Source organism: Condylura cristata, unplaced genomic scaffold (genome assembly GCF_000260355.1).
Source record: "Condylura cristata isolate star-nosed mole 26May11 unplaced genomic scaffold, ConCri1.0 scaffold00004, whole genome shotgun sequence".
Classification (NCBI taxonomy): Eukaryota; Metazoa; Chordata; class Mammalia; order Eulipotyphla; family Talpidae; genus Condylura; species Condylura cristata.
The window spans coordinates 29,501,530-29,519,238 of NW_004567105.1; the positions used below are offsets into that span (position 1 = coordinate 29,501,530).

General features: G+C 33.5%; 1 protein-coding gene across 1 annotated transcript in view; it reads right to left on the reverse strand.

The window, feature by feature from the left end:
• Positions 1–1,027: 1,027 nt before the first annotated feature.
• The window catches only part of TRHDE (thyrotropin-releasing hormone degrading enzyme), a 324,987-nt gene continuing 308,305 nt past the window's right edge, over positions 1,028–17,709 (reverse strand). The window contains exons 16-19 of the mRNA XM_004675882.2: positions 9,821–9,988; positions 9,146–9,286; positions 7,178–7,259; positions 1,028–1,970 (exon numbers count right to left, since the gene is read on the reverse strand). Of these exons, the coding sequence (XP_004675939.1) occupies positions 1,827–1,970; positions 7,178–7,259; positions 9,146–9,286; positions 9,821–9,988 (535 nt within the window). The 3' untranslated portion in view covers positions 1,028–1,826. The remainder of the gene's footprint in view (positions 1,971–7,177; positions 7,260–9,145; positions 9,287–9,820; positions 9,989–17,709) is intronic.

Sequence of the window (17,709 nt, forward strand, 5' to 3'; positions counted from 1 at the left end):
TTAAATATTTTTCTAAGCATTACTATGTCTTATTAATACCACATAGAATATTTAAAATCCATGTATTTCTGCTGAAGTGCTAAAAAATATAGCTATAGATTCTAGATATTAATTGCTAAAAAGATATAATTCAATTTTAGGTGACTTGTTCTATAAATTTGAAAATTGCTCTTTTTTTTTTACAACAAACAGAATAAATAAATGACTCTAGTTTCTAAAATGTCTACTTTGACCCAGTGTTCAGGGACTATTAGAATTAGAATGTATTTGTCTCTATGATTTGTAAGAAGACTCAGAGAAAAACCTCAGGAACACAGAAAGATGTTCACAAACATTGTCTAACGTGTGATAATGGTATTAGTATTTTATAATATAAATGATATATTATTTAATAATGGTATAATGGCAAACTATAAAATATGTTAATTTTGGAACATCTGATCTGTTTGGCCTACTGAATGAGAATAATATTTAAAAACACTGTGATACATAGAAGTTATTCCAAAATCTGAGGCAGAGCAGAGTTGTTAGTCTCAAAGGAAAATCTTTGATTAAGAAAAGCAACTTTTCATCTTCATGGATGGCACAAGTGGCATTAAAGGTCATTAAATGCTAGTAGACCCACTTGAGGTATGATCACTTGATGGAGAATTAGAGTCACACAGACACAAAGACCAATACGCACAGAGAGTTTTTCACTCTCTGGATGACCCTGCATGAGATGGAAAACAAATACTTTCTTAGCACAGGTAATTATTAAGTGTGCACAATTATTTTACACAATAGGAATTTTGACTAAAATAATGACAAAACTATATTTAGGATGTGAGGCTGCCACTTCCTTAGGAGAGTTAGACGAAGGTTTAATTTATACATAGATTTTGTTAGAATTCATTTTTATGCAGTAGAATAGACCATTGTTCAGGAAATAGATTAAAAGATCTGTAACAGCTGAGAAATTTAGTAAGGAAATTTCCAGGAAAGATAATGTTGAGATAAACTCTTTAAGCTTTTTCAAAGTTTTTCAAAGTTTTCATCAGTTTATAAAAAGAGTGAATTTCCTTTTAATCTGAAGAAATTCTTTGCACATGTGCAGTGTATAACATAGTATATACATACGGGGTTTCCCTCTGTACATCAACATATGCATACACTATCTATATGCCTTTGTAATGTATACACAGCTTTAACTCAGATAAAATGAGTTAGTAACACAGTAATTATTGACAGACAATCCAAGTGCTGAAATAAATGACATTAATCATTTAAAGGGCTTTTTTTTTTTTATCTCTCACATTGCCCAGGACAAAGAATACAACTTCTTTTTTCAGTTTTTCTTTCATTGCAACACTGATTGTCATAGATAATCTTTGTGCTTTTGCATAATGCCCATCCTAGATATAACATATATTCACATACAACATTGGACACTTTAAATAAGCATGCTGGAACAGGGCAGGACCATACCACCATGCACAAAAATATTCTGAATATGTTTTCCAAACTGACTGCAACATCAACATGCACCACTATCTTAGTTGGTCCTGTACAGCAAGGAATGTACAGCTGAAGCTATCACAACTAGTTTCACTTGCAAGAGTTTCTTTAGAGAAGAATACCCAGTAGAAAAGCAAAACTGAATGAATGAAACGACAACAAAAGTCTCCCAAAACCAAAAGTTAAAAAAAAGAAAAAAAGAAAAAAATTCCTCCCACATGTTAACACTGAAAATCTGGCCATTTTCCACATAGCACATTTTCCTCATTCCACATAAAGCAGATCTTCTTACAAAATTCTGAGATGAACAGTTTTTAAAGGAAACAATTTTAGTGTCTCAGAGCTTTGCCTAACCACTGGAACAGCTCATCCTGATACAGCATTTTCCAGCGCACGTTGGCTTCGACAGTTTCCACAGCTCTTGAGAAAGAGGCAGCAGCTACTCCATCATAGTTCTTCATGAAGTTCTTTAGCTGGAAATACAAATTTCCAAAAGTTCAAATATGTATGCTCCTAGAACAGACGAATGCCATCTTAAAATGAAATCATGTCCAACATGACAAAAAAATCTAAGTGCCATACTCAAAGTGCCACAGTCACTATGGAAGACAGATTTTGATACATGGTAATGCCATTCAGTTACTTGGTAATGCCATGCTATATAACCATTGTGTCCATGAGATGTGATGCAACTGCTTTGGAACCAAAAAGGGAAAAGAGCGGACATTAGTATAAATAGTTCCAAGGACAGCTTCTTCTTTCATAAGTAAATATTGGAACAAATATTTATCTTTTCATAATGGGGTGATGGGGTTGTGACAAAGACTCATTCTAATTACTGGATATTGCCAGTGTACAAAATAACCTTAAAAACTGAACATAAAGATTAAAGTTAAGTTTTTGTTTGCAGAGAGAAAATTATTCTGTCCTCTTCCAATAAGCAGTATGAGAGTTTGACACCATAGTGGCAAGAGATTGCTAAAAATATTGGGTGGTGTGGAAAAACTCACATGCTGTGAAAACTGTATGATTAATGGCATTGCAAACACCTGAATAGTCAGATTTAGAACGAATAAGGGAAGGATGTGGACACAATTAGCTTGATATTTTGAGCACTTAATTAAAATGAATCATAATTTTAAAATGTATTGTCTTAGTTTCTATGGTTGTAAGATTTTCTCTAAAGAGTCCATATATTCTGGGAATGATAAAGGATTTTGCTGCAAGATTAAAAACTAGCAATTTTTCATTCTGTTTGATGTGTCTCAAGAAACTGGCAACTAAACAATTGCAAACCTAATAGACAAATGTGAAAAATCAACTGAAACACAGATTCACTATGTGGTGTAATTAGGGTGGGGTGTGACTCATCACAGGGTGGGCGCCACTCGGAAGCTATGCCAGAGGGAAATGCAGTGCGTCAGGATTGAGTCAGGGACACGGAGAAATGGGGGCAGGGACATTTAAAGTGCAGCTTATTATATTTTCTGAACTAATCTAGAAACTGGTTCATGGCTAACTTGGTTGTTTATAACTGCATTACTTTGATGATGTGACTCTGATGGGTTCTCGCAAAATTCTGTGGCCGGCAGTATTAGCAATAGATAAGAACATCTCAGAGCGACGGATGGCTCTTTTACAAGACTGGAAAATCACTAGGCCATTATAAGAAACACGTAAAACATGCATGTATAATAAAGTTTTGTCAGTGTCCTTAAAACTGACTCAATACTTGAACAAATTTAGACATAGTATGGAAGGAGGAAGAAGGGAAGGTGGCTTAGAGGGGACTGGATATTGCTAATAGTGTAGGCATGTGCCCCCCAACCCCCACAAACACCTGGAAATACATACGCATATGTAAGGGGGAAGTCAAATGAAAGCACTTGAATCAAATTTTTCAACTTCAGCAGATTAATCCTATAGTGCATTTGCATTAACATTTATAATAAAATTTATTTAGTCTGCATCCCTGAAGTCACAAATAATACATGTTGATCTGTGCTTTGAATTTTTTGTTTTAACTGATTACAAAATATGTCTATCACTGTGTACACCTGTATATTACAGGTGTATACACAGTGGCATTATTTACATAATATATGTCAATCAGGGGAAAAATGCATCTATTTCTTTTAAGATATTCTGTGTATTATTACATATTTCTCTAGGAAGTCTCTAATATAGTGATAGCGAAAAGTGGGGAGCAGAACAGGCAAAATTGATGAAGTACACTTTTGAGGGGAGCAGTGGACGGGTCAGGAGAGGTCTGCCACACCATGTGGGTCACCTCCAGGGTGGGGATCGAGCTCATGCTGAAGTGGCTTTAGCTTCTTAGTACTGTGCTTTAACCCGCTGAGCCACCAGGGAGGGCCCTCCAGGGTTAACTTTTAAGTGTGTCTTTATCTGACACTTGTCTAGTTTCTCTATATTCCACACATAAGGGACACCTTTCTTAAACCACTATTTAAGCACACTAAATACTTCCCTCCCAAGCTTGGAGAGCCTGAGGTGACTCATGCATCTTGGGAGCAGCTCATTTATCAGAACACTGCATCTGTTCTACTCTCCATAGTTGGCATAAATCGATCTGATGTTCCATGTTCCTCCCCAGGTCTCTGGCAAACATGTTGGCAGAATAATCTTCAAACTGACCCTAGAGAGTGATCATAGTGCCCCCGAGAGCTCTGCTTTGCCTTAGAGGGCATGGAGCAGAGGGAAGGCACTTAACATTCAAGTTTGCTTATTTCTACTGCTCTTTGCTAGGTCTGTAGGGCTGTTAAGTTATTTTTAATTATGACTCCTAAATAAGTATATGATTTTATGCCTTCATTTAAGAACATCACAGGCTTAGACACTTATATAAAATAACATTGAGTTTCATGTCAGAAATGTTTGTGCACCATTCTTTTAGCATAATGTTGTGCACCATTCTTTTCTAGGCATGTTTGTTATTTTCACTATAAAAACATTGCATGACCTATAACCTCCAAAGCAGATATAAGGATGTATCTTCAATGAATATAATTTGAAAGGCAAATAGAAATATGATAAAAAAAAAATTTAAAGCCTCTTAACATTAAAAAAAATTATTTAGTACTCTCCATAACCTAAACATAAATTATTCTTAAAATAAATTACATAATATATTCATAGTAACTATACAAATGAGTAAAATTAGCTAGCGCCCCTTTATTTATATTTGTAGCACTGAAACTGTGATGGGATAGTTCTGAAGCATAAGGTTATGTTCTACAACAGTGCTGTATATTAGGATCAAGAGGCAGGAAAATGGGTGGGGAGGGTTGCTGAATAGACATTAGAATGGCAAGGATGGCCTCTGAGTTTCCATGAGGTTCTGAGTCCGTTAGCTTGAAATTAAAAAAAAGTGATGAACTGACTCATGGATTTATACTGTTCAAATTGCCAGAGCTGTGCATTTAAAAGGAAATTGCTAGATTCAGGTATCAGACTGCAGTTTTAGGGGAGAAATCTTGGAACGATATGTTTCTATACTGAATGCCTATAAAGGTGATGGGGATCATTAAAATCTCAAATGAATGCTTAAAATTCATAAAGATGCTGATTCCCTCTTGATCTATAAACTTTTGAAATGAAAACATGACATATCTAAAGGCAGTACATTGGCTTTTCTGCTTCCATGGTCAGTGGTTATGGAAGAATTTGATTGGAGTTTCCTCAGACCCCTTATATTTATGGAAGAGAGTTATCAACAATACAAATTAAATGCCCATCCCACCTGACAATACTGGTTCTCAACCCTATAAACAAAGATTAAATGATAAATGCAGGAAAAGCTCCAGGCACCAGTTGTGAAACTAGAAAGTCAGAGCAAGCAGCTTTGTCATGAAAGGATTCATTACTCATGCCAAGGAGAATCTGTATTGTGAAGTGGGTGGCTGTATAGATAATGGGATAAAAGCCAAATTTAATTTCAGTTTTGAAATTGTATCTTTCATTCTAAGGGCATTTTGAAACATTTCAAACGACAAGTCAAGTGTGAAAAATGTATCCATGAAATATGTAAAATAAAATGGTCATTATATGATAAAATCAATTAAATGTCCATTGAAAAGATGTTTTTCCATGACCTTGGTATTACAGAAGCAAGGAAAATATGAAAGATAGAATTTGAGGGTGGAAGAGGAAGGGGAGGACAAGATAAAGGCCAGAATAAAGAGAGTAAAAGGGAAAAACATAGGCAAGATGACCTGGAGAAGCAAGAGTGGCCTAGAAAGTTCTTCCAGAGGAGAACTGGAAGGAAGAGCTTTCACTCTGTGTTCACTGGAATGACTCATGGGTTGTGACTAGAGGAAACTTTCATCCTCAGACTGTTGAACATGCATTATGGAATTAGATGTGCTTCATTTAAATACTGAGAAAATTGGAAGCAATCATTAATTTCCTGTTCTTTCTGTTTCCAACAGATATGAAAGATTCTTTCCCATTTAGCTTCTTCCTTTATTAAAAAAAAATAGTAAAACATGTTGGAATTTTTGAAACCAAATCTTTCAGGGTTGGAAACACACATAGCAGGGATAAAACTTGAATTTCAAATCACTACAACCAGAGACATTAGCTTAGTTCAAAGTGTGAAGAATCCAAGTTAGTGCACCAGAGATTATCATACAAAACTGGGCAGTACTGGAAGATAATAAAGATGGTGCCAGGGTTGCTGCTTCTGAGAGAATGCTTCCCGGAGTGATTAGCTCTGGGCCACAGCATCAGACTTTCCATCAGCGAAAACTGAGGAGACCATGGTTCTCAGTATCAAATCTCAGTTATATTTTATAGGAGCAAACAGTAGAGAGAAAGTAGGACATGTCTGATGTCCGGCTGAATTAAATCAACCAAAAGTATCCATATTTTGCTCATCCTAGCTGCCTACTAACCTACCCTCCCCCCATCTCATAGCCTACTCCATTAGGGCTATGCACTCATGGGAAAAAAGCAAAAAAAGAAAAAAGGGCAACAATAACAATAAACATTATCTGTTACAAATTTCCAGAAAAAGAAATGAAAAAGATTACCAACTGGACACTAATTCTTAAGTAATTGAAATAATTTTTATTAATGATATTCATTTGGGGCTGTACAAACAGAACATTGAATATGCTATTAATCTAACTATATCTTGCCAGATACATTGCTTTCCATATTTATCTGGATTCATTGCGTGTAATAAAACTAGAGACATGAAGCTTCATCATTACACCCAGTTGTCTATCCATCTGTATAGACCTGACTTGTAGCAGTGAGACTCAAGTTTAGTACCTTAACACCAAACTCAGTCCAAACACAGAGTCCTTGTGAAAGCCTCATTTTGTTGTTTCCAGGATTTTGATGTATATGCAAGTTAAAGAGCAGTTGATTATAGATTGGGTGAAAACTTCCAGAATGGATTTGGGTTCCCTCAGTTTCATAACCATTATATTGAAATATATCTCTCTCCCACTTATTTCTCTTTAACATGTCAAAAATATCTTTGCAAGTAATGCACTGAATAAAGATTTTAACATCAATGTGTGTGTGTGTGTGTGTGTGTGTGTGTGTGTATTAAATGGATGGGTATGAATGTGTTGGGGAAAAAATGGTTGAAGTAAATCTGTAATTTCATATTTATAAAAGAAAAGCATTAGAACTAATCTTAAATATTTACCTCTTTGAGTTCACCTTCAGTATTAAGAAATTCTGTGACTCCGCTGATTAGTTTGGAATTCATAAATAATGCTTCTCCATACCTCAAAAGATAAAAAAAGAAAGTCTTAATATTAACACAGTAATTTGAAAAATACTGGTAGAAAGGTTTTTTACTAGAGAGAATTCTTGGAGTCCTTTGGAAGGTTCCATTTGACCTGAGATGTGTTATTTCCATTGACATCTCTAGGCATTGAACATCATTCATCTGGGGAGTGAGAAACTACCGAGTTTGGCTCTGGGATACCACCAGGTGCCACCTAATTTAGTTCAGTTTTTTAGAAAGGTCTAAAATTAAATTTAAGACTTATTATTATATTTCCATTCCAAGGCCTGAGAAAGAAATATCGTTAAACTGTCTAATTTAAAGCAACCTACTCTTTGTAAGGAAAAAGAAAAAGGACCGTAAAGAAAAGGACGGAAAGACCAATGAAAATCATCAGGATACAGTTCTGGTTAGTTACACCTGAATTGGCATTCTCCTTTTTCATGCTTAGAAACCACACCAAATGTCATGAAAATACTCCCCCAAATATCAGCATTGTTAATAGGGGTATTAAGATAACCCTTGTACCACAAACATAATACTTGACTCTTTTCGGGTAAAGCTGAGGTAAAATGTCTCAGTCAGAGATGGAGATCTGGGAGTGACTGTAATTAGATGGGCAACTAAAACCAGAGAAATCTTGAGAGCAGGGAGAAGGAATACCTGGAAAAGTGTCCCATGTCAAAGATTGACAGAGGAGTCAGAGTACAGGAAGATGATATTATTTGTTAGGACAAACACTGATATATTCTCCAACCTCAACCTTTCCACCTATGATTGGAGATCATGAACATTCAGTGAGTCAAAACAAGCCTATCAGTTACCTAACATTTTTTTTTTTTTTTTTGGTAGGGACTAAATTGTATACTCATAGCAGTAAACTCTGATCTATAAAACCATTTTCTAAAGAAATTTGTGTCTTGATACATGTTTGATATGACTTTAAGTGTAATACTTGTATATATTAATTTTATTTTCTGTCTGCTTATCCACTATATGACAACAAAGCAATTTCTAATCTTCCAAACATACCAACATTCTGAATTGAAACACCACAAGTGTCAATGTATCTTTTAGGAAAATCATTCTTTGTGACAAGGATATACATGTAAATAAAAATGTATTTCTACAGCACATCCATTGCAATTGAATCTTTATATAAGGGCCAAAAAACAAAGGTGTACTTTTTTAAAAAAGATTACACACTAGTTTTTAAGTGGCAGAACAGTAGGTTTGCTGATTCTCTAGGGACATTCAAGTTTAAGAAGATGCAGCATTTCTATACTCTATAATAAATTTAATTTTAAAATATCATAGAGATTATCAAAGTAGTAAATTAACATTTATTATAATGTATTTAAATATCTGATGAAACTTTTTGTAAAATGCAGGCTGAAGAAGTCTTACCATTAAACAAGAAGTCTTGGAATGAATTCTATTGCAACTAAAATAGCACAATGATTCTGTGTTCCTTATTTCAGGTGTTTTATGCTATTTATATTTAAGAGAAATTAAAAATAATTCTACAGAAGTAATTAAAGCTTTCTTGTTATAAAACCATTAGATATGATTTAGAAATATTTTTCTTTCTATCATCCATACAAGATATAGAAATTTTATGATACAAAAAGTTTAGAAAATGATATATTTTTCAAGAAAGTTGCACCATGAAATCTCTTGTACTTCCCCAGTTTTAATAAATGCATACTTATATAATAGTTAGAATAATTATGAATTTTACTGAAGTGGTATCACCCATCAGATTGTTTATTGTAAAATTAATTTCTATTTTCTGAACCATGGTTCTAACACAGAATGTTGTCCATTATCTCTCAGATGTCACCTGTAATTTACTCAAGTATGAATGATTGAACTCTTATATACCTGGTATTTAGTATCTTCCATTTATCTCTGAAGAACTTCCAGGCAAGGTCTCGGCCATGTGGATTTCGAGCTACATGTATTATCACGTCAATTGCATCTTGATCCAGCACCACCTCAGAATTTAGTGATAAGTTCAGAAGCCTGAAGGGATAGAATTTTGCATACATTTCAAATTTATTATCTTAATTTTTTAATGAAATTATAAAAATTATATGGTTTAATTTTCCCCAATTTATAGTATTATTCAAAAGGATAGTTCAGTTAAAATAATACAAATTTATCAATAGAATAATTTTCTGTATAAAAGAACTACCATAATTATAACTTTTTAAAGTGTTATATTCTGAAAAAATAATCTTTGGGGGAAAACAGAGTTGTGGTTTGATAATGCAAAGTCATTCAAAATTCTTTATAGGAAACACTTCCATTAAAAGTGAAATAGCTAAATAAATATATTTAACATAATATGTTAAATAATAGGTTAGAAACAAAGTGCATCTTTCAAGTCTGCTAGCTTTTGTCAGGTTAGCTTGGCCATTTTCCTTAGCTTAGGGAAGAGATGTTTCAGAGCAACTGTATATTCAAGGAAATAACATCAGCAACAGCTTCCAAACAGTATGATTAACAGAAAATAAATTCATGACTCAAATAAATCTAGAACAGGGATTGACCCACCTATTTAATAAATTCCTATCATCACTGCAAGTTAAGGCTTCCAACAATATTTTTTTCTCAGAAACTGCTGTGGTGGAGTGAAATTTCATCCATATGAATTCCCAGACATCCTCATCCAGCAGTGAGACTCCTGTGCAGTAGACGATGTCTCTGACATTCAGTGGTATTCTAAAGAAGAAAGTCATGGCGCTTCTGTTAACCAAAACCTTCATAGTATTGAAAATAAGATGGATGTTGATTTGCTACAGTCAGTTTTTGAGAAGATGATTTTGTTATTAGATTTTATCTGAAAGCGAATACTACATACAATATTCAAAAGTATTGGTGGTTGAATGATAATAACTTATAACATTATTTTATTTCTTTATTTAAAAATGGCTTCAGAACATCCTGAAAAAATATCTTAACAGATTCCGCATCAGAGCTAGAGCTGCAGATGACGAGAAGGGCCCTATCAGTTGAACCTGCCTTATAAGACACTGTAGGTCAAGTTTGCCAGCAACTGTCTCTCTGACAGATGTTTACATGTATAAACTGAATTTGTCAATGGGCTACTGGAAAATATTCCCAAGTCCCACCTACAAACAGGACAGTATCTACGTAGGGGGAACCCATACCTAAGGTTCACACAGTCTCGGGGTAAGGGGGGAACAAGGACAGAGCTAACTAGCCCCAAATCGCAGCTCTGAGTTTTCCTCCCATTCCACCAACCCTCATCTTTCTTACTTGCCCACCAGATAAAGACTCTGTGAATAGTTCACAAGATCATTTATACTCATCTTTGAAATAAAACAAGATTGTTGAACACTGAATTTGCCAAGGGCCTTCAGTTCTCAGTAATTTCCATTGTTAGTGAAACCCCCTTTTGTTGCTAAATTTGTAAAGATGTTCTAATAACATTTTAGCAAAATGATTGCTCTGGGGACAGTTTAAGATCTCTTTGTATAAACCAAAGTCATTAGGAACAAATGAAAAAGCTCATTTGTTTGTAAAGCATGAGTTGAAAAACCCACAGAACCCATAGTTATGAACAGTACAAATGAGTCCTGGGAGATTCTTGATATCAGGATTACAGGGAGAGAGGTCCCTTCTCATGAACATGGAAATTGTTTATGAAAATGTGAATATCCCCATGGTCATTTCTCTCTAACTGCTGCCTCCGATGTAAATCTTTTAATGGAGTTATATCATCTGGGAAGGAAAGCTGTGTTTGTTTTTCTCTAGGTGTGGTACATCTCATATAGAAGCTCAGTGAGCCAGTGTCTCCTACTTGCCTTCCTATGAGATAAATGTGCTAACATACAGCCAAAAGGAAGTGCTTTTCTCTCTTCTAAAGCACAAACATGCAGATGTTATTACCTAATTAGGTAATCCTAATTCCATTCTTATTTTAAATAGTAACATGATACAGTTTATTTTTATGATAAAAGTAATAAAAGCATAAGAGTTTAGTGTATCATTTTAAAATATTTTTTGTGTATTGATGGTATATGAAACTTTTTTAAAATTAAAACAAAGGCAAATGCCTAAAATGATACTTTGGATGGAATTTAAAAATTAGGTAGGTAGAAAAATAAAGGCATATATTTTTTAGGAAATTTTTTTCTGAGTTAAATAATAAAATGGTGGGTGGATACTGATAGTTAAAATCACTGCGAACTGGCAATTTAGATATTAAATGGAAAACTGTGACATTGATCAAGAAATTAAGGTTTATAAATAGGAATATTTACAAAGATTTTTCTATTAGAATTTTCTCTCTGCCCTTAGGTAAAATATCAGAATCATCTGAAAAAATAAACTAACTTAAGATATAACTAGGAACTGAATAATGGCAACAGATTAATATTTAATCATATGGTCAAGTATATTATTTAATATGATAAAAGGCATTATTAAGACCAGATTATAATATGTATATAATATCACAGTCTTAACTTTAAAATATGTGTTAGGGAGAAAGAATGAAAGGATAAGTAAGGGAACATTCTTCCATAATTTTATTTTTTAGTGAAGTACCTTTATCTTATATCCTTGTTAATTCTGACAGTATACTTCTCCTATTAGATGTGGTCACCACAGTTCTCCCACCACCAAAGCACCTGTAGTCTACCATCATATTCCCTTGTGCCTTTTGCCCCCCACCATGTCGTCACCCCTCCCACTCACCCTCTCCATCTCCTTCCCTCCAGGTGCCTCAGATTTATGGAAAGCTTTCAAGATTTGTCTTTCTCTGATCCCATGTATGGTTTCCCTATATTCCTCCTCTAAGTGAAACCACTGATATTTTTCTTTTTCCATCTGACTTATTTCACTGAGTATAATCACTTCCAGCTCCATCCATGTTGCTGCAAGTGGCACAGATTTATCTTTTTGATCACTGAGTAGCAGTCCATTGTGCATTTATATCACATATTCTTGATCCCTCATCTGTTTTGGGGCATTGTCTTTGTGCTCACCTACTACATGCAGTATTGCAATAAATAATAGGAATGCAGGTTTCCTTTCAAATTAGTGCTTTTGTGTTCTTTGGTTAGATTCCTAGGATGGAATCACTTGATAATATGGTAGATCCACTTCTGGTATTTTGAGGAAACTTTACAGAGCTTTTCATAAAGGCAAAGAAGAGAATACTAACACTTGTCTCTCAGATGGGAGTTACAGATAAATTTCTTTTTATGCATACATTCTGAACTTAATAATTTAATAGCTTTTATAATTACTTTGGATATATAAGTAAATGTATAATTACATTTATAAATATAAAATTCTATTGCTATTAGATAAAATATAGTCTAATATAGAAAAACACTACTATATAACATGTAGCAATAAATCTGATAATACAGTTAAAATATCTTTCATAAGAAAATAATAGTTGCAAAAGGGAAAAAAGCACACTGTTTTAAAATATAAATTCTGATGCTTTGTCCTGACATGTGTCTATTTCTAAGCAGGTCCGCAGTGGACCTAATTTAACCTTTAGGTCTGGTCAAGTCAAGGTCATTGCTTTGAGCTTCATTTTTCATCCTAAATGGAAAGGACTAAACTACATGACTTTTAAGGTCCCTCCCCTGCTTTCAAAGTACAAGATTCTTTTCATTAGGCATTGTATTAACAATGAACTGTAGACTTAATTATTTTCAAAGACAATGAAAAAGACTGCTCAAATCACTAGCCTCTCAAAGAAAACATCTTTCAGTGGCACTTCAAATGCCAAAGATATAGAATAGAGCCTCCATTTAATTTTAATTAATCTGCAGATAATGAACTCATTTGAAAGAATGTTTGATTGCTCTGAAAATTCAAAGGCTACTTTGTGGGAGTCTTCCTGGCCCACACTTCAATCCCTTCTCCCTTTTAACTACTTGTACTCTTACCTCTACTTCTAGAGCAAACACTTTGTGACTTTAATATAATAAGTGGAAAATAACCAGAATGTTGACCCTGTTCAGTGTCCTCTTCCAGTCTCTTATTCTGTGACCATTCTTTAGTCCCCTGGTTGCTGCTCGAATAAAACTTAAAGAAATGGGTGCCTTCTTGTACCTGTGTCACCTTCCTCAACTGAAAGATGGGAATAGTTATTTCTAATTGGGCTTTTACAAGTATTAAGTGCTTATCACCATGCCCAGTGTACTTGGAGAGCTCAGTATAAGTTGTGCCTAAATGGTGTTCTGAGCCCAGAGCAGGGGATTCAGGAATTGGTATCAATATATGGTAACGAAATTCCTCCTTATTGCATTTATTACTAAGGTGAAATGATAACAAATATTCTTCTTTCCCAAATGAATACTGGACTAAAACAAAGGCAGAAATAAAACATTTTGACAACCTTACTAAAAGCGAATAAATACATTTAAAAAGAATGACAGCACACCTGAACATAAAGCATTGCGATAAAAAAAAGCACTTTTATAATCTCATCTAAATATACTAATATACTTCTCACAATTGGACATGCCAGTAAGTCCATTTAAAAACCTTGGCAGAAAGCTGAAATACTGCTTCTGGTATTGTTATGTACCAGTTGGGAGGCAGCAAGGGATGCTCTGATTTAGGGGATCCTCTCACTTGTACCCCAACTGTGCTGCTCTTTCCTACTGAATCTTAAGTATATAAAAAGGAATACTATTGGAAAACCTAGGAACAAAGGCAATTCAAAGCAATCTTCAGTGCCCTTTAGATCTCAACACCTAGAGTAGGAGAAATCTGGTGGAGAACAGTCTGACTATATTTAAAATTACTATGTTCTGAAGTGATGTTCACTACCTCTTTTTTAAAAATTTTGCAGATTTTAAAAGATGCAAAGGCTGAACTTTATGAAAGGATAAAGATTGCTAAGAAGAGGGGACTATAACTCTTGACATACTGAGTATATCAGAAGATTATACTTTAAGATAACAGCCTCCTTTTAAATGATTTTTATAGTAAAAATTGGCATAATTTAAATGTTTATTTAAGATGAAATGATACATATGAGATGATTTTTTAAAATGTTAAGTCCCACATATAAAAAGCAGCTATTATTTTTACAGGGTGGGAAAGCAGAGGAATGGTGAGGGCTAAGTGTCTTATCTACAAGACAATTTTATAAAACATAGCTGCTACAGTAAAGACATAGACATTGAGTGACCCAGACAGCATAAAAGGAAGGGAACCAAAGGAAGGAAACTTCAAAGAAATGGTACAAAGACAAAAGGAACACAATGAGAAAAAGACAGAGAAGCCAGGATATATAGAGTGATGATGATAAAAACAGGCATGAGAAAGAATTAACAAAAGGCAAAAGGAAAAAAAGAGCAAATAATTAGAGGAGAATTTATAACCTATCTAAAACTTTTCTTTGACCTGGATTTTAAACACATTGGACAGAGTGCTTATCATATCCTGAATCAATTATACCCATAAAAACTAAAAAAGAAATTCAAAGTGCTTTATAAGTAGAAAAATTAAGATATTTATGATGATGACTCACTCTAAAATAGTGAGCAGCAGGCTGCCAGTATATAAATAGTTGTAAAAGCATAAGATAATTTAAAACTTAAGAGGTATACAGTTGTAATAGAAGTTGTGAAATAGTTGATAAATTGCCCTATTTATAGAGGCCTGTGTTAAAAATGCGATAAATTGTTTCCTGATAATTGTATACCTATTTTCCATAGCTTCACAACTCTATTCTAATATGTAAGTCTCTTTTTCACTCAGCTATGGCTAAAGCACTGTAATTCCAAGTGCCTGCTATGATATAAAGTCTAAATACAAATATAAAGAATTAATGGTGTTGTCAGAATCAAAATAATTGGGAATCAGTACTTTAAGTTTAAGCTATTAAGATGAAAGATAATGACAAGAATGACACATTAGCTACAAGCAAATCCATAAGCACTGTTATTCGAATCATGAACCAGGGATGAGTGTTTATAAAGACTCCACTGGATGATATTAGGTCCCATTTTGACATATAATATTTGTAGCCCAGGAGCAATTTATAACAACAACTACCACCTTTTGTATTCTACATGCTAAGGTTGACAATTACAGAGATTTATTGTACCCATCAAAATACTACATCTACAAATGTGAGGGCCTATACAAAAGTGAGTTACCTTCATCTCTAATGTACTGTCAAGATCACTGAGGTTAACAAGGTGTTTTGCCTACCTGTGAAGAAATAACTGTGGCAATATCATTGCTTTTTTTTTTTTTAGGCATAATCATTATTGTTACTTTTTTTTTTTTGGCATGACAACTAAAATGTCATGAGTAGGTAATAAGTAATGTGGTTATTTTTTTTTCACTTGAAAATCCCCCAAATAAATATAGCTTTTAATTAGATCAAAGTAATTTGTACATGTGTATGTATCAGCAAAATATATTTGAGGGTTTTTATAGTTTTAAAGATAGATTTACTATACAGACAAATTCTATACTTTATAGAGATAGAAACCTTTTATATTCATCAAATCCTGGATGTTATATGGCTTCACATAGAATCCTTGACCTTCTTACTATATAGTTTTATGTGAAAAAGTGGTGAAATCTACAATGAACTTCATGTATCTTTCTGTTTCTTCAAAAGGTATAAAGATTATTATGAAAAAATTCAATGAAAGACAACTTACTCTAAAATAGTGATGAGGGTCTAGTTCTGTTTAATAAAGTGATAGAAAATTACTGAAAACAAAACAATCTTGACTCTGTAGAGAAGAGGGGAATGACACAGTGGATGAAAAAGCTGCAACATAACCTAAAAGCGTATCTTGTATTGGGGTTATAAATTAACTTGGAAAACATTCTTGAAAAGAGCTGACACAAATTTTATGATTTCCTAAATAAGTGAAATCAATATGTGTGCATTTATATGTCTGAAAAGCATTGGTTATCACATGGTGTATATATATCATGTATCTTTCTGTTTCTTCAAAACAGAAGAAATATATATATATGAAGAGATGAAGAGAATGAGACAAGTATATAAAGTATATATATATGTATGCATGCACTATACATTAGGACAAAATCAGCTAGGTTTATTTTTTGTACATGAAAATAAAAGAAAGAAATTCATCCTTTAAAATTTTCAACCGTAGCAAGAATCTCAAGACATCAGAAAAAGATAGGTGGGGTCGGGCACAAAGAAAAATTTAATGTTGCTGAAAAAATGTCCTCAGTGCTAACAGCAATGATTAAATGATCTTGGGAAAATATAGAGAGAAGTTCTTTAAAGCACCTGATAGTTGCTGTAATAAATTTAATAAACTTTGATGTATCTGAATCCATCAATATAATGTATGAGTAAGTAAAATGTTTTGGAAGCTGAAAATAATTTTGTTTGTGCTTCAGCTCTGGCTTACTGAAATCATAATAATGATTACTATTGTAAGTGTAATCCACAGTGAATCCACAGTGAATATAAATCTATATTCACTTAGCACTTGTATGGTGATAGACAGTTAAAATAGAGTTATTCTATCACTAATCAAAATGCATATCTTTTGATAGATGACAAAAAATTTCAATAGTGTTATATCTGAAATTGATCTAATGTTAGGCAAACAAAACTAGTATGATAGGAAAATTATTGTTTGCAGAAGGGAGGGAAAACCAATTATACCAGAAAAGAAAAAAGTTAAATAACATCAAGATACCAAATAACATCTTCAAAGGCATACTTCTGTAAAAAAAAAAAAATACCTTGAAAACATACTGTTGACAATTGGACTCTATACATGACTTGCAAGTACAATTTTTTAAGGAGAATGTGAGGAAAAAACAAAAGTTTAGAAAAAGGAACTAGTATATGATTACTCCTGCCTTATAAATTAGAATGTAAAATTATAAACGCATGAAATTACAACCTAAATGTGACTATAAGAAAATGACTACAAATAATGAACTTGCTGGAGAAATGTTAGTTCTTAAGTCAAGGAAAGTTCTTGTTGAACTGAAAAAAGTAAATTAAAAATATATCCAGATTGCTTAGTCCCTCACAGAGGTCATTAGGTCAAATATTTAGCCCTTCATGGACTTACCTGTCCTGGCATGTATTGTTGACACTACTTTGGCACAAATACTTTGGTGGTATGACACTCAAGTCCAATGTTATGAATAATAAAATACTTCTACTGAGGACTCAGGTAGTCCTACCTGTGAAAAAGATTTCCAGTTTGACAAAAAATTTCAAAGTGGAATTCCTTCTGATAGCAATCATACTAACTATATTTTATATATACTTTTCTTCTATATAACTTCTCCAAACTTCTGTTTACTCGAACCTTACAAAAGAGCTCCCCTAAAGCTTTGATGAGGGAGCATAATCAAGTAACTGAGATTTTTGCTCTTCTCAGCAAATAAAAAACAAAACAAACTGATTAACTGAAAAAAAAAAA